Raw genomic sequence first — 22,656 nt, forward strand, 5'->3', positions numbered from 1 at the left:
CTGTGTAAAAGCGCACGTTGTAACGCAACACCGTATCGTGTAATCCGTATCTGTGTCGCTCGATCATCCATCTCGATCTTTCATCGATCGTCCTTCGATCGTTCGAACTGTACAATTTAGAGATACTTTTATTGTGTACCCGTTTGCACACTCGACAAATCCACGCGGTATACTATAATCGGTGTAACAAAAACGCACACGTACACTCAAAAAAGAAAAAGAGGAAAAAAAGCGATAACGCATCTTTGCACCGAGTACTAACACAAACTTTCATTGTGACGTCCACTAAAGTGTAATTTATACGATTGTAAACATGTAAGATCAACCGGATTGCCAACTATAGATCGTTCTTTTTGCGTGAGATTTTCTAACGATCATTTGTTTTTCTTTTCTTTTTTTTCCATCGAAGGGTGTCTTAACGTTCTAAACGATTCTAAGGATTATACAGAATAACAGGGTGTCGTACAGGATTTCTGTTGCTTTCATTAGGGAGGGAGAATCGGAAGGATAATCGTTAGAATTAACCCGTTACTTTCTTCGATACTGTACTTTTACGATTCCAAGGTCATAGACTTTTCCTATAAAAAAAAAAAGTAAAAAGAAAAAAAAAGAACTCCATGACCTTCGAACAACCTTGGGCATCAACCTTCGATGGTTCCTAGCATGTTATGTACAGAGTGTCTCGTTTCGTGTATCCATGTCCATAATGTTGTTCTTGAACTTCCTTAGGATCGTGTTTGTGGATCGTCAAGTTTCCATTTCAGTCACGTGTCGTGAAATTTCAATGATAACGTTGAAACCGAAAGAGAAACATTCGAGACGACGCTTGACCAATGAGACACTCCGTACATACGCGTCTATCTTTTGGTAAAAAGCAAAAAAAGAAGTAAAATAAAAAACAAACCATGCGATACAGTAGATTTTGTAATGAGTTTGGGAATGGCGTGTAAAGAATGAAGGTTAACAATGGGATCGCGTGATAGATTGATATCTTATATGTATACGATCGTATCTGTCCTCTGTAGAAATGCCTTATTGTCACGTGCCTCGATTAACAATTAAACTGTTCACCTGCTTACCAATTACTTGTTAGTGTACGTAACAAAATATGTACGTGTAATATCGCGTTATTCTTTGTACTGCTCTTGTAAATATATTCTGAACGATTACTGTCAACGAGTGTCGTCTATGAAGTGAGTATTTCTTCGCAATCGTTCGTTCACCCCTGCGTGTCCTCTGTGCGTCCTTCAACCCCACGTTCGATTCACTGCCAGGACGATTATAATTAGATTTTAATCACCCTTCTGTATACAGGATGTCCCAAAAATGTTGCAACACCTTGAAATTGGTGGTTCGAAAGGTGATTTGAAACAACTTTTTCCTTAGCGAAAATGTTGTCCGAGGCTTCTTTACGGAGATATTAAGCGAAGAACCGCGACCAATCAGAGCGCGAGTATGCCGGTGGACCCCGCCCACGGTAGGCGTAAGCTACGCGCTAAGCGGCCGCCCTCCGCCGGCGTCCTCGCGTTCCGATTGGTCCGGGGTTTTTCGCTTAATATCTCCTTAACGAAGCCTCGGACAACATTTTCGCTGAGGAAAAAGTTGTTTCAAATTACCTCCACTCTGTATATACAGGGTGTCCCAAAAATGTTGGAGGTCCTTGAAAGGGGTGGTTCGGGAAGTGATTTGAAACAACTTTTTCCTTTGCGAAAATGTCGGATGGGGTTTCATTTAGGAGATATTAACAGAAAACCCCCGACCAATCAGAGCGGTGGAGCGCCCGCAGTGGCGTAGACTACTCGCGCTCTGATTGGTCGAGCTTTTCTGTTAATATCTCCTAAACGAAACCCCATCCGACATTTTCGGAAAGGGAAAAGTTGTTTCAAATCACCTCCCGAACCACCCCTTTCAAGGACCTCCAACATTTTTGGGACACCCTATATATACAGGGTGGTCCATTTTAAATTCCCCGGTAGAATTTCTCGGAAACTATTAGAGTTAGCGAAAAATGTTTCGAACAAAGGTTGCTCAATTTCGAGGGGAAATATTCACCTCTTTCAAGGTGTTACAACATTTTTGGGACACCCTGTATTTTTCTAATTAGTATACAAGGTCTAAATTTTTTTTTATAAATTATGCATCGAATTGCATCCATCTCGGATCCATAATAGAATTATTGTAACCCATAATTATCTGGTCAAAGATTTTCAACAACTTTGTATAAGATACTAATTATGCTTTACTCTTTTTTTTTCAGTTCTTGAAGTTTCTTTTCGTTACTTTGAATGCAATTATGATTTACGATTGGCGCTGTTATCGGGTTGTCACGACTCGTGATTGTGGTACCAAGAGTAAACAAACATGTTTATGAAGAGCGGAGTGAATTTTAGTAAATGAGTTTGTTATCCAATCAATATTTGGAAATTCGAATCGGAAGGAAAGACAGTGCAAGGTATAATTGAAGACAGAACATGCCGCTTCCTGCTGCTTTAGCTGCACGACTCGCGAAGAGAGGACTCATTTGTGGCTCCGAGAAACATGGTATTTATCGTTAGAATCTTTATTTAATATATCTACTTATTTAGCTTCTCTTATTTGCTCTCTTTTATTTCTTCAAACGACTCTTAAACTGCGTTTCGCGTCAAGATATCGTAAGGTTATGTTTACTGTATGAACGATTAGGTTATGTGAAATTAATACGAATTGTTTCCAGAATCCGCGAGGAAAGAATCGAAGAAAAGGGTCCACGAAGAAGTAATCGCGGAGGATTATGACAGTACAAAAGACGAGATTAGTCCAATTGATATTTCTCAAAAATTCATGGCAAGTATCGTACTAGTATAAACCAATGTCTATGCAAAGTGCGAAGGTTAACTTGTAATTAATTTATCAATTTTATTTCAGGGATACAGTGGCTGTCCCAATAAATACAATATTTATCATGATTGTACAAAGAAATGTAAAGAATTATGGGGACTCGGGCATATACAGCCTTTGGATAAATACTTGAAGAAACAAATGCGTCTTATACAGAAGTATCCTTTGCCGGAGACATGGAAAGCTGTTTACGATCCAGGGAGGCGAGTATAGATCTTTTCCCTTCCAATTGTTAGTGTTTTTAATATTCGTTACAGGAATGTTTTTCATTTAGCGGTCAACATTATTACTGGGACTGGTCATCTGATCTGGTATCCTGGTTACCACCAGGTCATCCAAAATGTCAGATATCTCAGCCAGCATCTCAATTAAGAGAGGAGTTACATCTTAAAGCAGCGGAGCAGGATGATAACTTGTCGAGCGACGATAGTGGTAGCGATCAAGAATCGATGGAAGTTAGTAATTTAATGTAGCTGTTGATCATATACATACGCCTTTTTCATCTAATGGAATGGCTTTTCAGATGGATGAACCAGATCCGAAAAAAGACAGGAAAGTAGAGAACAGATTGAGACATAAATCAATAGATAATAAAAGAGTACAGAGATTGGATAGATCTGATAGTAAAGATAAAAAAGACCGCACACTAGACCCCATGGATCCAGCATCTTATAGCGATATTCCACGGTATTCTTCTGAAGAATTGTCTCAAAACTCGAGAATGTTAAGTTTAACTGTCAATATTATTCGTTTCGTCGTATTTTATAGGGGGAAGTGGTCAGATGGTTTAGCAAGGCACAACGAAGCCAAAACAGGAGCAGACACAACTGCTTCAGGGCCGCTGTATCAGATGAGGCCGTACCCCAGTCCAGGGGCTGTACTTAGATCGAATAGAGCTAATAAAACAGAATCAGAATCGTCTAATAAATCGAAAGTGTCGGGTCCCGAAAAACCAGAATAAAAGCTTTAACCTTTTACGGATTATACAATTTATTATACAACTCTAATAAATTGTACTAAAACCCCATTTATTTATTTTCTACTAATATCTGCATAGTCGATTATCGCACAAAACATTCAAATAGTCAGTCATTCGAATTGTTTTCATTAAATATTTTGCACCCTTAATTCAAACATGAAATAATTTATCCATGCGAATATACGCTCGTAATTATTCTTGCTCGACCTAATGATCGATAGAAAATAAAGCAACACAAAACACTATCTATGAAGAAAAAAAAATCTTCTAATAGAAACAACACGTGTTTCGTATATTTATAGTTTACAAATTATCAGTACGCTGAACTTGCACCATCGTGATAAAGAAAATAATAACAAGTTGCCGAGGTCGTTTCAATTAAAATTTCCTTCTATCAATCGATATCGTATAACGAAGAAAGCTAGCAATTTCATGGAACGAAAAGTGTTTCGTGAATGAAAACAGCGATAAACCAGCACGAAAATGCGTCCGAAGTAAATTCACATCGAAAAAATTCAAACTTTTCGAATTTACCATTCGAACATCGCAGTTGACGGTACCGCCGATATCTTTGAGTCGAATGTTAAAGTTAACCTTGTTCTTGGCCTAGTTTGTCAGTAACGATGCAGGGGAGGAAGCTCGATATTTTCAAGGGATGATACCCGGATAATGGAACGAATTCTCGGCGCGAGAGATTTCCACAGATATTTTTTTGGTGGAATTGCGTCGTGCCTGGTCTACATTCGAAGACGTGGTGTCGATTCGACGACGTATACGTCCAGCGATGCAAAAATGCCAACGGCGTACGTAAATATCCTGTAACGTTAATTGCGTGACGTAAAAAAAAAAAGGATTTTATGAATTATAAGAGGAGTTGCGAAACATCACGAGCTCGTACGAGCGTGCTGTTTCCCTGGATGCGTGATAATTTACGCACTATGAACACAATAACTTGAGAATCGTCACCCACGTATTTGCAAGGTATGTGTTATCAGTTGCATGTTCGTTACCAGACATTTAAATACCAAAATGCCCGAAATTCAACCGTCATTTTTCTATTAAATTCATCCACGAAGCTTTTACAATTTGTCGTTGAAATATTTATGAAGTTTTCAGGTTAATCAAGAGGCACATGACAGATATAGAATTTTCCCGCCGATTTTCGAAATGTCACATTATCGTTGTATTCGCCTGAGCATCGTATTGTTATTGATTTCTCGTTAATCTGTGATTCAAATTCCAATAATCTTGGCTAAATGAAATTTAACGAACTCTTGGACAAGAAGGTGAGAGTGCAGAGCACGATGCGATTCTCGCTTCCAGGCAGTTGTTCGAATGCCTGCGATGCTTGTTTGCAAACATTTTGTTAGCCTCGATACTTAACACACCTAAAGCTTTGGATATCCATTCAAACGTATTATCCACTTTACGTATTAATCTTGTTTCAGATAACTCTGGTTTATTCCTATTGGATAAATACCGACCGATAACTCTTCTTACAAAGTAGTTTTAAACTATAAATACTTATTCTATCAGGCGCAGAGTTACCGATATTATCCATGCAGTTCTATGTAGATATGATAGACAAAACGAAGAGTTGCAGAGTGGTGAGCGAAATTAAAATTATTTTACCCAATGTTTTATGCAGAAATATTCAAATAATATACTTGGTGCCTTTTCTCTACTATTCCTCGTGTATAACGTACCAACAAATGAAATTCAATTGCCACAAATACTTGCTTTTGTATGTAGTTACTAGTGACTACGTACAAGACAGAAATTTCAATGAACATTAAAGCGTATTTTCCTTATCTCATTCATTTATCTTATCTCTATAACATGAAAGTTTTCTTGGCCATTTTATGTTTACAGTTTTATTTTGTTAAGTATTCGTCACAGTTATGTATACTCTCTCTAAAATAACTTCAATCAAATATTAGTATTCAACTTATGGTTTATGATGTTATTGATACAAATAAAGATATTATCTCGTGGTTTTTTAAACGTTTAGCTTCATTTACAGGTTCAAATATTAATTTTTAACTAGGTTTCTCATTTTAACTAGTGTTATTAAATGACAATATGTTTGTATTTATTACGCAATTTAGTGCACACATGACATTTATGTTAAATTATATTTTATTATAATTTTCTTGTGATTTTATTTTGTTCTGTTAACGTTCTCTTTTAGTTAGTGTATCGGTCATTAAGGTGAATATAAGTTTTGATACGTATCAAGATGGCAATTGGAAGTATTATCTGTGGAGCCAGTACTCCCAAAATGAAGAGAAAAAAGGCAAAGGTATAATTTGTTTAGTTTTTATTTCATTTGTTTGAAAATAATATTACTTATGTTAATATTATAATGTCGAATGTCCTCGAATTTACATTTTATAATCGCGAATATGTGACTCACGCTCGTTACAGGCAACCGAACGCAGCTGGATAGAGGCGACTTTTCAAAAAAGGGAATGTTCAAAATTTATTCCAAGCGCTAAAGATGAGCACAGGTATGTAATACATTTAGGTAATGCTGTAAAAAATAACATATAATTGTATATACCCTATCACGATTTAAGCCGTATCAATAGATAAACTAAGTTATGGTTGTGAAATTTACGGAAGTTTATTTCTTATAGAATGACCAAATTTCAAGTAAGCACAGAAATTAATTTATTTTCAATATTCATCGACCATCATCTCATGTTTTGTTCAGTGTTAAATAACATCATGTGTTGTTCAACTTTCGTATTCATTTATTTCTGCTGAAAAATATTTTTGCAGAGGCAATATAAGACGCTATGATAAAAATCGTAGAGCGACTTCGTTAATCTTGCAGTTAATTTTTATTCGTAGATTAGTCTTTCAACACATTTGTTATGCGTCATCATCGTTTATGTTTCGTAACGCCTAATTATTATTGAGAAATTTATTTCGAACTTTTTTCAGGTCATTACTAACACATTTCCTTGTGTTCATTTACTTTTCATTTACTTTTCTTTCTTTCGTTCCGTTTATAGGTTTATGCAAGTACACGGAGATAAGAATGCAGAGTATGATGTGATCACCACTTCCAGGTGAGAGTTCATTATGCGTTCTGCCGCGATCTTATAATCTTACTTGAAAAATATTTAATATTGCTTCTGCAAATATTTTACATATACCGTGTTATCTACATTTTTAAATAGTTAATTAATTACTTATGTTACATGCAATCTATACTGTTCTCAGCTTCGATAGAAGTTTATACAAAATGCTGCTAAACTGTAAGGTTTTATAGCGTATTTTAAAAGAAACACACGAATTCCATCATATTACATAGTTACGTTTTGTTTTTCATGAAACATACTTGCTTTTTCTTTTTGAGGTCACTCATCATGCTTTTGATCATATTATAATTAAGCCATATTTATGCAAGGAATATCATTATTCTAGTAACACCATGCTTCGTACATAGTGTATATGTAATAATTACCGATATATCAAATATAATTGGAATAATTCGATGATAATTAAACACAGAAAAATCGAATATCTATTACGTTCAAATCCATCTAATTTCTCGTTACTAAACCAATAACAAAATATCGATTATTTTAGATGTTGTTGTGGATATTCTTACACTCATCACTGCGGAACTGGAGCAGACGTACAAAGTTTTACTGCTAGTAATACCAAAGAGAAGGATCGAGAGCAATGGTCACCCGGTAAAAATACGCGACCATTTCCAACCGATGCGTACGGAACAATTGAATTCCAAGGTGCGCATCCAACGAAAGCACAAGTAAGCGACGAACGTTAATCAAATTTAAACGGTCAAATTCTTTGTTATTCGTAATATTTTTAATAATATCTCATTCGTAGTATGTGAGACTAGCTCATGACACAAGGCCAGAGCCGATAGTACAGTTGCTGTGCAGGGAGTGGAATTTAGGTTTACCGAAGCTACTGATTACTGTACACGGTGGTCGTCCCAATTTCGATCTTCAGCCTAGTTTAAAGAAAGTTTTGAGGAAGGGTTTATTGAAGGCTGCTAAAACAACTGGCGCATGGATATTCACGGGTGGGACGAATACAGGTCGGTTCGAGCAAGTTCAAGATTGAATTGAGACAGTCTGCAACCAAGTGGATCAAATATTTAAATTATAATTTTATAGGTGTAACAAGGCAAGTAGGAGATGCATTGCTATTAGAGAGATCCCAAAGACAAGGACGCGTCGTGAGCATAGGCATTGCTCCATGGGGAATTTTAGATAAAAGCCATGAACTCGTGGGCCGAGGAGGCGAAATACCTTACGATTGCGTTTCATCTCCATGGTAAGAATAGAGAGAGAGAGAGAGCCAGGAATTTTGTTTTAAAATGGTGCGTTTTAAAATAATAATCTTAAAATTATTAAAATTCTCCAGGACCAAATATGCAGTCCTAAATAACCGACACGCATATTTCTTACTGGTGGATAATGGGACCGGTGGACGGTACGGCGCAGAGATCGTGTTGCGCAGAAAATTAGAAAAATATATTTCCAATTTGAAATTACAGCCGTGTAAGTGTAGTAATCACTGTTGTAATAATTTTCGAGGAATTTATGCGAACGTCGTTGTTACAGATACGCATAGCAGCATTCCTGTCGTGGCGTTAGTCATCGAAGGAGGAACGAACACGATACGTTCAGTTTTGGAGTACGTTACGGATGATCCGCCTGTTCCTGTAGTAGTTTGCGATGGCTCGGGTCGCGCAGCTGATCTCATCGCTTTCATGCACAAGTACGCGTCCGACGGTGACGGAGAGGGGGGAGAAAACGAGGGACCATTAGAGAGTATGAGGGAACAGGTGTTGGAAACGATCAAGCGCACGTTCAAAGTCACTTCCGAACCGGCGTGCCAATTATACTCGGAACTTTTGCAGTGTACGCGTAAGAAGCACTTGATAACGGTATTTAGGATAACCCAAGATCGCCCCCAAGAGCTCGATCAAACGATACTGACAGCTTTATTCAAGTCGAAACAATTGTCTCCAGCCGAACAGTTGTCGCTATCTCTAATTTGGAACAGAGTGGACATAGCGCGCAGCGAAATATTCGTGTATGGACAAAAATGGCCACCGGGTGCTTTGGAACAAGCGATGATGCAGGCTTTGCAACACGACAGGATCGACTTCGTGAAGCTTCTCCTGGAGAACGGGGTTTCCATGCGAAAGTTCTTATCCATTCCGCGTCTCGAAGAGTTGTACAATACCAAAGAAGGTCCTTCGAACACGTTAGGCTACATCCTGCGAGACGTGCGACCGAATATTCCACGTGGTTACATGTACACGCTGCACGACATCGGGCTCGTGATAAATAAATTAATGGGCGGCGCGTACCGTTCCCAATACACTCGCAGAAAGTTCCGTTTGATTTATACCAAAGTGATGAAGAGATCCGGAGCCCATCAGCAGCACATGCATCGAAACAGCTACGTGTGGGGTAACGCTACGCGTTACTACGCCGGCTCTGGTAACAAGCAAGAGAGTTCGACGATAAGTCTACTCGCGGAGACGTTGCCAGCTCATCCCGAAACGCCTCTCTTCGAGTACCCTTTCAACGAGCTGCTCATTTGGGCTGTTTTAACGAAACGTCAGCAAATGGCGTTGCTGATGTGGCAGCACGGCGAGGAAGCATTGGCCAAGTCGCTCGTCGCCCTCAAGTTGTACAAAGCCATGGCTCACGAAGCTGCCGAGGATGACCTCGAAACGGAAGTGTACGACGAGCTACGAAACTATGGAAAGGAATTCGAAAATATTGGTACGAATACATTTATAGGAGAATCGTATAGAATTGCATAGTTTTAGAAACGACGATTGTCACGTCTATATGTATATCATTTTCTTCCGTAGCACTGGAATTGTTAGATTATTGCTATCGGCAAGATGACGATCAAACGCAACAGCTACTCACTTCTGAACTTCAGCACTGGTCTGGCCAGACGTGTCTTTCCCTAGCTGTCACGGCTAATCATCGTCCCCTTTTGGCGCACACTTGCAGTCAGATTATCTTAGCTGATCTGTGGATGGGCGGTCTTCGAACAAGAAAGAATACAAATTTGAAAGTAAGTAGCACATTTATTGAAATAAGTCGGTGAAATAAGTGTCGATTTAAACATTGTCGGTGATCTGACACCAACCCCATTTATTGCCACATGTACTTGCGTTGTTTTCTTCAAGTAATTTACACAAATATTTTGTAGGTCGTACTCGGACTGGTCTGTCCATTTTATATAGCGCGTTTGGAATTTAAAAGTCGCGAAGAGTTACAGTTAATGCCACAGACTCAAGAGGAACACTTGATTGCTCTTGAGGATGAGAAGGAAGACAGTGATTCCGAGCATGGTGCGCCAACTGGTCCCGATGTCGAGGTAATAATTATGTTTTTTTTTTTATTTCTTTAATAAAATCACAGCAGTAAATAACTATACGAGAGGTGATTTGATTCGAAACAAACCTAAAATATATGTAATTAATTCTCGTGATCAATATTATTACAGTTGAGCAATGGTTATAAAGGTGTAGAATCTAATTTGTATTAATTAGTAAAAATCTGTCATTGCATTTATGATGATTCATTACTCATTTCTCATGCTGCAATTATTTATTTACTTCGAGTACGTGCCAACAATCATTGCTTCGTTATTTTTAGTAGTTTCGTTCGAATGTCGATCATTCATTGTACAAATTTTTAATTTTGTATCATTTGCAAATGGAGATTAGTAGCAACGATAAATCGAACCAGAGTACGATATTCAGCGTAATTGTAGTTAGATACTTGTCGAGTTGTAATATCTTACTTGGAAAGAAATGATTGTTTGTGGCATAAATTGAAATATATGGTTGCTGGTTTTGAACAGTAGTTTGAAAAATTATATAAAAACGTATACGCATGTAGGTTCTATTTTTGCGTGCCTGCATCGAACGTTTGGAGCACGAGAGAGTCTATTAGCCATTTAAGGGTTAAACAGTACGTCACAGCGTCTGATTTTGTACCTTTTAGTTTTCATTGTTTACATGTTCGAAGGATATAGCATTCATCACGTATGATTTTATTATCTTTATTATGTAAATGTGTACGTTTAAACAGTTTGTTCAGAAAGGACGTCATACGCTTAGTAACCGGATCTGTATTCAGTGGTAAAACGTATCGATCACTATTAGAGGTATTGAACATGTGTTTTATAACTCATAGACTATGTGGGTATGCGTATGAATTGTTTTTTAGAAACGTCAGCGCAGGAGCCTGAGCGTACGCAACAAATCCAGCAGCCAACAAGGCGCTAAGGTATATCTATAATGGCCTGAAACGCAATGATTCTATGACCAATAAGTTCACACTTTCCGGTGCACTTTTCAACTATCTCTCTTTTGTTATTAGTTATCGTCAAGGAAAACTTCTGTTTATTCAGTATCGGAATCTGTACCGGTGAGGATGATAACTAACGCTTCTATCGTAAACGAATCGTCCTGTATTATAAATACCACAAAATCGTTTATCTCGATGTCGATAAATTACCGCAAAAATATCGGTATCGTTTCCTATAAACGTTAAAAATTTACGCGAGTTATCATGCGATGTAACCATAGGAGAAAAAGAAACAAACAAGTTTCGTGAATTGATCCTTTTATTTTCTATACCGATGTTTTCCATCGCGGTCGATATCTGTAATCATTACCAACCGTACGTCATTAACAATTTGTCCTTGGTATTTGTTAACTCGGCTGCGTCAATGCAGCCTCGCCTCTCAGCGATTCACATTTTAATAAGTCAGTGTTGATCGAAAGGAAAAGGGTCGGCGGATCATCATTTGAAATTACGAAACAATTTCAGCTATATCGCTTTCCTTGCATTACATTTCGATGTGCACTAATGATTTCTATTCTACACAGTCATGATTCTTAACACAAACTACACTGTATCCGTTGCTTTTGTATTCTCTCTTGTTTCTGTTTTTCGTTCAGTAGAAAAGAAATTCATCTGGCGTGTACATTATTCTCATAATTTCTTCGTGTTACCGACATCCTATAGCGGTAGTTACATTTGTAGAGAAATTATATGTCCAATGTTTACCCAACTCTCTGTCCGCACTTCATCCACAATATTCTGGAACGGTACGAAAACATTTTTAGTTTAGCATTTGCTTCTCCCGTACTATGTATTATTCTACCAAGAAACCTTTTTACAATCGATTCGTTAGCAATATTTGTACCGTAAACGATTCCCAAGAATGACCAACAATTAGCTAAAACAAGTACCGATACATATCCAGTATTCGATAAATTCCTGTTATCTGTATGTCAATGTCCTGTACGGTCTAACGGGCGCATAAACTTTACTGAAAGTTTTATTTCTCTATATAGGCTTTGATCAGCAACGAACACACCACGGCAGTAGTAAAGGAAACAATCGTACAAGAAAATGGGAAAGTCCTGACGGATAACGACGACGGTGTTCAACGTTCGTACGACATTCACTCTGATTATTACGATATTAAAACTAGCAGGCCACTACGACTGAAGAAAAAGTTATACGAATTTTATACGGCACCTATCACAAAGTTCTGGGCAAATGCTGTAAGTTTTTCTCCCTTGAAATTAATTTACATTCAGACGAATTTTTAATTGCATCGCTAAAACACGAAATTTATTTTTCTTACAGATAGCGTACATCATTTTTTTGGTTCTCTTCTCGTACTGCATCCTTATACATATGGACGATCATCCGTCGCTGGCAGAGATTTACGCGATCACGTATGTTTGCACGCTGGGATGCGAGAAAGTACGCGAGATCGCTACGTCGGAGCCAGCCACACTTTCGCACAAATTTAGCGTGTGGGCATGGAATATGTGGAATCCTTGCGATGCAGCAGCTATCATTTTTTTTCAAATTGGTCTAGCGTTACGCTTGCGACACTCCACTCTCGACATCGGTCGTGTCATTTACTGCGTCGATTGTATTTATTGGTACCTACGGATATTCAATATCCTCGGTGTAAATAAGTACTTCGGTATGTTATGTTGCTTAAACTGGTCATTTACGTGAATATTAGGTTGTCCAGAAAGTTCGTGGCAATTTTTAAGAGAAATTCAAAGACGTATTTGAATGTTGATATATATTTATTGTATTATAGAAATACCATTTTGTTCCACGAACCTTTCCACCTTTTAAGGGATGCACCCATGTTGATTGTTTACAACCATTCCAATATAAACAGACGTGTACCACCTATCGAAAATAGGCACGGACTTTCCAGACAACCCAATACGTATACGCAGTCGGGCATACGATAATTAAACTCTTGGTTGATTTCGTCAGGTCCTTTGGTCACCATGATGGGAAAGATGGTGAAAAATATGATATACTTCGTGGTGCTTTTATTAGTCGTGTTGATGAGCTTCGGAGTCACGCGGCAAGCTATTTTAAATCCCAATGCTGAGCCTAAATTAAAAATTATTCGAGACGTACGTAACTTTTACGAATACTATTCTTGCAAAATGGTGATATATTATTTTTATAGAAGAAATTTCTTGTTGTACAGATATTCATGGAGCCATATTTTATGTTGTACGGAGAAGTATACGCGGATAATATAGACCCTGATTGCGGAGACGAACCAGGAATGATACCATGTCTTCCAGGCCGCTGGATCACACCTGCCGTAATGTCCGTTTATCTCTTAGTCGCGAACATTTTACTGATAAACCTTTTGATTGCGGTTTTTAATAATATTTTCAATGAAGTAAACGCGGTGGCGCACCAAGTTTGGATGTTCCAACGTTTTACTGTCGTTATGGAGTACGAACAGAAACCAGTTTTACCTCCTCCACTCATTGTAGTTTGTCACATATATCTGCTGGTGAAATATTTGCTGCGATATGTGACTCAAGGGAAAGCGAGTACGGGTGAAATAAACGACAACGGGCTCAAGTTGTTCCTTGAGCGCGACGACATGGCGCGCCTATACGATTTCGAAGAAGACTGCGTCGAAGGATACTTCCGCGAGCAAGAGCTGAAGCTGCAAATGTCCACGGAGGAGCGCGTGAAGGTTACAACGGAGAGGGTCGAGAATATGCATCAGAAGATAGAAGACATCGATAAGAAGGAGCACACTCAGAACGCTTCGCTTCAGGTAATAACATCCTCCGATACTCGTTTTAATGTTCAATTGGATTGTACGGAAAGTTCATGCCTATTTTTAAGAAAAATTCAAAGACATGTTTGAATTATATATGTACCATTTTGTTCCACAACCTTTTCACCTGTTAAGGAATATACACATTTTATTTGTTTTCAGCCATTCCGATATATTCAGACCTGTATCGCCTACTAAAAATCGTCATGGACTTTCCAGACAGCCCAATATATCAGTGTAGAAAATATTAACGTTATTACATTTCAGGCAGTGGAATTCCGTATACGTAAGCTGGAAGAGTTGAACGAGCAGACTCTGGCTCATTTGGGGGTCATACATCGGTTCATGGCGACGCACATGCCCAACATAGAAGCCCTATCTGGTTTCGACGTAGAAGGTCGCGTGCGCAGGGTATCGGAACGTTCGGAAGTTCTGTCGGAGACAGACTCTCATACGCAGCTACCGACTATCACGCTGAAACGTAAGAGGCTCGTACGGTCGTTGACCGATGGCACGTTCCTCAATCTAGGTCAGCCATTGGACGACGACGTTCTGAAACAGTCAGAGGCAATCGCGTCTCGCGAGAATCTGAGCAGAAACGAATCGTCCGTGAGCGGAGATGGACACTGTCAGGACGACGTGAAAACGACAACGAGCCAGGAAACGGAAGTGAGCAAAGGAGACGGCGAAGGGGAAACGATAAAGAAGGAATCCCAGTCGGGGAGCAGGGAACTGAGCATGGATCCCAGCGGGGACCAGAGCAGAGAGCCTAGTAGCAGAGAGTTGAGCACAGACCCTAGCAGACAAACCAGCAGGGAACTGAGTAGAGATACCAGTAGGGATGCCACGAGCAGAGAGGCTACGAGCAAAGAACCTAGCAGAGAGGCGAGCAGCGAGGCGCCAGCCTCGGAACCAACCAGACAAGATTCCACGGAACGTCCCACTCGACAGAACAGCAGGACACGTTCAGAGTCCGACGACGTGATGGTCCCCTCTGGCATCGCGAGAGGCGTGACCTGGGCAGAGCCACGAGTCGCGGTAATTCCATCCGTGTCGTCGACGAGCAGCACTCAACGCTCGATTCTTCTGGCGATGCGAGCAGAATACACGAGCATAACGGACGAACTAGAAAGTTACTGCGGACTCTTGAGTCCACCTCGAACGCCACCTATTTCTCCGCCGCCTTCGAGAGCCAGACACCACTCCGGGATGTCTAACGCAGAGATGGCTTGGCAAATCGAGAACGAACACCTGCGCGATGCCGAGGAATGCGATTACCAACAGATGGAGGATCTGATACAAAGAAGGTACATAGAGGACGACGACGAACCTCTGCATACCTCGGACGAAGCGAGCGGCGGCGGTCCTTTCTTCATATCGAACGAACACAGACACCAGCTACGCAGAGCCTCTGCCATCGACGAAGAATCTCGCAGGCCCGCGCCTACTATCAGTGTCACGAGAGAAATCGAACAGACGCTATCGAGGCCACCGATTCGCGACTCCGAGAGCTCCGATCCCAACGACAAGAATTTGAACACCGTACCTGCTCCTGCTTCGGAGACCATGTGCTGAATATTATCCATAAACGCTAACCTAACTTCAACATACGTATAAAATTGATCAGGCTCGACTGCGAGCTGATTTCTACCGAGCGATTTATACGCCTAATAAGTGCTCGATTCGTAAGAAAATTGTGATGGTAATTAAGGTAAGCCGGTACGAGTCGAAGTAGACTCGTTAACAAAGGCATAGTTTACAATCGAAATCTTTACCATGCTAAAAAGTAACGAATTTTAAAGTTCAATTTAAACATTTTTATTTGTATCTTATTCGTACCTTTTGTAAATTTGATATGCTTAGTATGAAGGTTATCATCGCGATTCAGAGATGGGCGATATTTAATATTCGCTTAATAACGATTAGACCGAATTACAGGATGAAACGATACTTGGCGTTGGACGAGCGAATAAGTCCCATCGCCAGGTGAATTACCGTCTCTAGTATCCGAATGTAATCGCGCCCATCTCTGCCCATAAACGTCGTCGAATCGAATGCTTACTGCGCATTATTTCAATTCGCGTATCAAGAATGAGTACGCTGTGAACAGATTTTTAGCTCCAATTTTTTCTTTTTTCTTTCTTTCTTTCTTTCTTTTGTTTTTTTACAATGTTTTAAACATATTTCTTTTTTAAACTAATAGCTCGATTACTTTTATCTTTGAGTACTTGGCGTATTGTACATATATGCACATAAATTTGTATATACAAACGTGAAAATTATTCGATTAACTCGGCTATTCGAGAATTGTACATTGCAATTTGTTGTCACGTAGCTTCCTTTTTCGTTTGATCGTTTTTAGCAATTTTACATAACTATAGGGCATATTTTAATTTGTATGTTATGCATGTCCGTGGACAATTTTACAAATTATTTATAAACCTAGTACAATCATAAAGGAAATCGACTCTTGCGATTCGCGTTTCAAATACTCAAAGAAATTGTACGGAAATGAACGTCGCACAATATTACACGTTCATCGCTGTAATTTATTTTTAAAACTTTCAGCTTTCTAACGCTTCCAATAGCAAACTAATTTTATAAATGTCCGCTACGATGTTAATAATAATTTCAGCGTACATAATTATAGCTATAATTTCCATGTATACGATCTAATTAGCAGCCGGTATCTAGGAAGTATCCGGTGTAAATGTACACATGGCGAATAAGTGAAGATATTTTTCGATTCTTCGCTTCATTCACTCTGTCCGATTGCTTGTTAAAAATAATATCGTCGACTTTGTGTATCGTGTAGCGCACTCGATCGTGTTCGTGCGCGGTCGATCGCTATCAACAACATTAGGATTTATAATATACCATAGATAATACGTACGCGCACAATATGTTTAATGCAAAGAAGGTCTCAGTTGCAACGACGTTGGTTATGTTTCTTTTCGAACGTACCGATCGGTTCAATACTTATTTGCGCCTACTTGGAAATTCCAATTCGACGTCGCGGTACTTTCGACCAAACCAATTGCGTTCCGAGGAGATCTTGTGTTACCGTCGCTTACGTGAAACGTATTTAATGCACTATACGAGCATTTCTCAAGTTCCTTCCATTTTCTAGACCGTGTACTTTTCAATTTTATATGCACGTACAATTTGTTTGTTAACGCGTGACATCGCGCCGAGAGAATGTTACGGAAACTGTACCGGCCTCGGGTGCAATTTCATTTTAGTGAACGTAGAACAATCGACGAGCGAGGATCGAGTGTACTCGATGTAAATAATTTTCTGCTAACGATGTATGCAGCTTTGTTATCGTTTAGGACACGTGCGATAGCGTTTGTATTAAATCGATACACGAAACTGCGGACCGATTAAAGGTCGATTCAGACTATACGACACGGACCAGCAACGACACGACAAAACATTCAAACAAGCGTTTTAATGGAACTATTCACACTCAACAGACACCGATCTGAACGTTCCGTCAACGGGAACAGCATGAATAGTTCCATTAAAACGCGTGTTTGAATGTTTTATCGTGTCGGTGCCGGTACGTGTCGTTGCCGGAACGTGACGGTCCGTGTCGTATAGTCTGAATCGATCTTTACTCGACTTTTCATCGACGTTACATGGGAAACCGTCCTGTCGCAGGTTTACCGTCATTCCGATACAAATGGAAACGTGGAAAGAAAGACATTATCGAAATACTCCGAGTGTAACGTCGCTTAATTTTAACTCTTTGCCGTCCCGTGCCCGACTGTACTGGAAACGGAATATCTGGACTGCAAACAGTTAAATGCATCTTTTGTGCATCTTTTGTGCATCTTTTGTGCATCTCTTAAGGGGCAGTTTGCGTACTTGTATAATTAATTTACGCGTTTTGTACTCGATCGAACAATGCCTGATAGATAGAGGCGGCAGCCTCTCTAGAATTAGAAATTAGAGACCACTAAAGCCTCTATCTTTCTCACGTAATTGAAACGGCAATTAGGTGTGATTGTTCACGGTAAACTTCACCCTGGTCAGGTCTCGTAATCTCCGTCAGAGATTTTCTCTAATAAATGTACCGTATACATGGGATATTTAACCCTTTGCACTCGAGACGTGACTCTCAGTCACCATTAGGTTTCACGCAGCGAATGTACGATACCTAATCTGCGATACCTTTCTTTAGGTTTAATTTCTTTGGAGCTCCAATTGTCGATAGAAAGATTGTCGTCGAGGTGATCTTGTTCTCAAATCTAGTTAGCTTAGAATTCATGGCAATTGAATGCTTAAGAAACATCTCGAGTTGCTGGCAGATACCAGATAAAAATGCCTCGAGTGCAAACGGTTAATACAGATTGCGCAATTACTCGCGAACGATTCGCACGCGTCTATCATGTTACTGCCGAACGTTTTTATGAATCTTTTGAAGTACAGAATGTAAACGAACGTATTCGTCGCCGTGAATCTTTGTTCCGGTTTCGAAACCGGAAACGTTCAAGTACTTCAAGACGCGTAAATCGCGCCACGACGAATACTTCTCTTTACACCCTGTACATTTAGGGCCTTATCACGCACTACCTTGCTGCGTCGAACACAGACTTTAAGGACCACGTAAGAAATGCGAACCATATCACGCGGATACGTTCCCTGGAACGAAGCCAAGCCTCGTGTTAGTACCTACGATAAAATCCACAAACTGAACAACAACAAAAAATGAAAAAAAAAAAGAGAAAAAAAAAAGAAAACAGAACGTTTGATATTTGAATCTAGAGGATACGTAAAAAAGACACACAAAAAAAAAACAACAACAACAACAAATAACAAATAGAAACGAACGGATGCCTAATATAAAAGTGTACACAGTAGGCTAAAATTTTCAGATGGAAGAGATGGCGTAGAGCGAGCACGGGCGAACTAAAGACTGTTCCAAAGGAAACAACGCTCTGTTAATTATTTCGTGGCGGAACGAACGAAAGAATCGACGCGAAACTTTTCCCTGTCTTACTGCCTTAACCGAATGCTGTTACCGTTTAATAGTTCGAAGACGTTCGATGGAGACAACGACGAGCATGTCACAAGAATCATTGTTCTTCTTGTCACTGTCTTGTTACTGTTCGTATCGAGTTATAAGTGTTAGGAATAATAACGATAAATTTTAAGCCTGAAATTAAAGGTGAGGTTTTAAGGGAGGGGAGAATGGTCCAGCTAATGTATTTCTCTAATGCATATAATTTCCAGATATAATTAATGTTTGTTATTGAAACTTTTTGTACGTTTAAAGGGACGTTCAAAGAAGACAATTTGACAGTGTAGATTTAATTCGAATGTACACTTATATACTACATTGTATGTATATATACTATATGTATACATATGTATATATATGTATATATATATATATGTATATATATATGTACACATATATAGATATAGTAGTTGCAAGGAAAGAATTCGGTGAAAGCGTTCAAATTAAATCTACACTGTCAAATTTTCTTCTTTCAACGTCCCTTTGTATGTCAAACAAGTTGTATATATATGTATATATACTATATACAATACAGATATGTATACATATATAGATATAGTACTTGCAAGGAAAGGATTCGGTGAAAACGTTCAAATTAAATCTACACTGTCAAATTTTCTTCTTTCAACGTCCCTTTGTATGTAAAACAAGTTGTATGTATATGTATATATACTATATACTATACAGATATGTATACTATATACTATACAGATATGTATACATATATAGATATAGTACTTGCAAGGAAAGGATTCGATGAAAACGTTCAAATTAAATCTACACTGTTAAATTTTTTTCTTTCAACGTCCCTTTGTATGTAAAACAAGTTGTATGTACGTGTATATATACTATATATATGTATATATATGTATATATATGTATATATACTATATACTATACAGATATGTATACATATATAGATATAGTAGTTGCAAGGAAAGGATTCAGTGAAAACGTTCAAATTAAATCTACACTGTCAAATTTTCTTCTTTGAACGTCCCTTTATATGTACAAAAAGTTTCAATAACAAACATTAATTATATCTGGAAATTGTATGCATTAGAAAAATACATTAGCTGGACCAGACTTCCCCCTTAAGGTATTAATGTTAGTCCCCCTTGTAATTACATTGTAATAGTTGCAAGGAAAGAGCTGTAACGATAGCGACAAATGTTAAGCTTCGAATCGAAGACAGAATAATAAGATATTTATTTATATATTCAAGAAGAAATCGATAGGATTAAATTATTTTATTAATAATAGCGACAAATGTTGTTTGACATTTGTGAAATCAAAAGATGTTCTACTTCCCGCTACTCACGGGGATTCACCTTCGTGAAACTTCTCCAAACTTTTTCCAGTCGACGTGCAGTAGGTGTAATGTATTCGTACAGCAATACAATTTGCCAAAAAAACATTTGTGTGAGATTGTAGTTTCTTAATTTCATTTTTTATAATCAATGTTTATTTTACATATTCTCGGAAGTCTCTAAGATGGATATAGTCCAAACAACATTTACTAGTTAATATAATTTGTGAAATGAACAAAATAAACGCGAAAAGTGGGTAAAAGTATAGATGCAATAAGTATTTGTACGATTCTTGTGACTAGACTGCGGATCTTTATGCAAAATAAAATCTTGGCGAACGTGCCTACGAAAATTGAACCTAAATAGGAATTTATTGTATTCTGCAAATATTATAACACGATCTCTACTTTCAATCTTTTTTATATTCTTCGATATTGTTTGTATTTTGTAGTTTCTTGGATATTCGAATTTCCTATAAATGCATAAAGATCAGCAGTCTACTTATGACGAACCATTTACAGTAGAGTTTGTAACGTAAACACGTTAGTTTATGGGCCCGGTACGAATTAGAAAACATCAAATTTCCAGTAAAGTACTTTTAAAAAAGGCTCTAATAGAAGAATGGAAAAAGATCCAACTTCGAATAACTAATAATTTAGTTAATTTAACGCTTAAAAGAGTTGCAATAATTATTACTTAATGGTATTATATACTTATAAATTAATGTAAATTTCTTTTTTTTTTTTAATGAAGTTTTAAAAATTAAACAGTTGTGCGAATACTTATTGCTTCGATATTTCTATCGATTAATTATTTTTTTCTTGTTAATTTCGCAACTTACATAAATAGCTATTCTTTTTTTTTTGTAATCTATCTATTATAGAGATTTCCGAGATCATGTAGAATGTCATTGTTTATAAAGAATAAGTTAATACATTACAATTTTACATAGGTTTTTTTTTTTTTTTTTTTTTTTTAATTGATCGGTGTACGAATACTTTCTACACCCACTGTAGATTCTTTCGTTGATTCCGCCATTGTTTTAGAATCGGTAAACAGACGAGATGAATCGTACAATATAAATCGATCGATCTGTTGCTGAATTTTTAGAGGGACGAGACCCGTTCTTTCTCTCGAGTTTCTTCGAGTTCAGCATCGTGTTGAATTAGCACGATTAATTTTGAGTGTAACGAGTTCGTACCTCCGTTTATGGTTCCTGTAATCGTTACTTTCAATGCGTCCTGAATCCAGGATAAAATTGGCAGAGATAGGTTCAAGCTCAAACTTTTGAAAAAGCACTTACAATAAAATTTTTATTTGATAATAATTAATTATACAAAGCATATATAATAATGAATTTAAAATACATATATATACATGTATTAATTATAAGTAGGAGCGTAATTAAATTAAAATTTTTTTCTCGCGTTGCTGTCGAATTAATAGAATCATTACTAACATTAAGCGTACGAAATTCGTGTCGTTAGTTTACACGGAATAATGTTGACAAGTTTTTTGACTTTCGACGTCGCCCAACGAATCCAAATGACATCCACGATGAGATGAAAGTTTTAAGGGGGGGGGGGGAGAGAGAGAGAGAGAGAGAGAGAGAGAGAGAGAGAGAGAGAGAGAGAGAGAGAGAGAGAGAGAGAGAAATACGATAGAAAATAAAATGAAAAAGGTGCTGTCGCGTAAGTCGAGCCTTGCACAAGACGATCCAAATCGATTATTGAAATCAAACAACGAAATCTCGCGATTTGTTCGTCGACGAACTTTGTAGAATTCGTAAGACTCGTCGCTTCGTGCATTTTAGTCGAACTGTTTGTTTCGTCTCGAGCTTTCGCGAACATCTTTCCTTCCATTCGTGCTTGCAACGTTAGAGGAAACTTAACGAAAACGTATGTATCATTTACAAAAGTGTTTCGATGATGTTAACGTTTACGCTGCTATCAAATTGTTTCGCGGCAGCTTTTAAGATATAATGTATCAAAATGCGCCTTTCGAACGCAACTGTGGTCGCTATGCGGGGCATTTCAAAATTACATGGTACAACCGAGAGTAGTTATCGACTCGCCATGATGGAGTAAATCGAAAATACAGGGTGGCCCAAAAATGTTGTAACACGTTGAAAAGGGTGGTTCGGGAGGTGATTTGAAACAACTTTTTCCTTAGCGAAAATGTTGTACGCGGCTTCGTTGAGGAGATATCAACGAAAAACCTCCGACCAATCAGAGCGCGCATATACCGTTGGAACGGCCGCGGTAGCGTATGAGCGCGGTCGCCTACCGGGTAGCCACGCCTACTAC

General features: G+C 38.3%; 2 protein-coding genes across 4 annotated transcripts; both read left to right on the forward strand.

Moving 5' to 3' along the window:
* Positions 1 to 2,274: 2,274 nt before the first annotated feature.
* On the forward strand, positions 2,275 to 3,852 carry LOC128888297 (polyglutamine-binding protein 1). Its single transcript, XM_054145025.1, has 6 exons — positions 2,275 to 2,541; positions 2,714 to 2,823; positions 2,905 to 3,080; positions 3,152 to 3,332; positions 3,401 to 3,564; positions 3,646 to 3,852. The coding sequence occupies exons 1-6, from the start codon at positions 2,472 to 2,474 to the stop codon at positions 3,836 to 3,838; spliced, it is 894 nt and encodes a 297-aa protein (XP_054001000.1). The 5' UTR covers positions 2,275 to 2,471; the 3' UTR covers positions 3,839 to 3,852.
* Positions 3,853 to 3,998: 146 nt separating this feature from the next.
* On the forward strand, positions 3,999 to 21,774 carry LOC128888076 (transient receptor potential cation channel trpm). 3 transcript variants are annotated; one of them, XM_054144714.1, is made up of 18 exons: positions 3,999 to 4,837; positions 4,966 to 5,142; positions 5,305 to 5,463; positions 6,048 to 6,158; positions 6,284 to 6,366; positions 6,877 to 6,933; positions 7,457 to 7,640; positions 7,721 to 7,934; positions 8,014 to 8,173; positions 8,264 to 8,400; positions 8,464 to 9,639; positions 9,732 to 9,943; positions 10,082 to 10,249; positions 12,243 to 12,455; positions 12,541 to 12,889; positions 13,198 to 13,343; positions 13,421 to 14,011; positions 14,282 to 21,774. In XM_054144714.1, the coding sequence occupies exons 4-18, from the start codon at positions 6,096 to 6,098 to the stop codon at positions 15,587 to 15,589; spliced, it is 5,061 nt and encodes a 1,686-aa protein (XP_054000689.1). In that variant the 5' UTR covers positions 3,999 to 4,837; positions 4,966 to 5,142; positions 5,305 to 5,463; positions 6,048 to 6,095; the 3' UTR covers positions 15,590 to 21,774. The 3 variants fall into 3 exon arrangements, with proteins under 3 accessions (XP_054000689.1, XP_054000681.1, XP_054000697.1); XM_054144706.1 differs by lacking the exon at positions 6,048 to 6,158 and having other exon boundaries at positions 8,264 to 9,639; XM_054144722.1 differs by lacking the exons at positions 6,048 to 6,158; positions 6,877 to 6,933 and having other exon boundaries at positions 8,264 to 9,639.
* The last annotated feature ends 882 nt before the right edge of the window (positions 21,775 to 22,656 follow it).

This window comes from Hylaeus anthracinus, unplaced genomic scaffold, assembly GCF_026225885.1.
Source record: "Hylaeus anthracinus isolate JK02 unplaced genomic scaffold, UHH_iyHylAnth1.0_haploid 0, whole genome shotgun sequence".
Classification (NCBI taxonomy): Eukaryota; Metazoa; Arthropoda; class Insecta; order Hymenoptera; family Colletidae; genus Hylaeus; species Hylaeus anthracinus.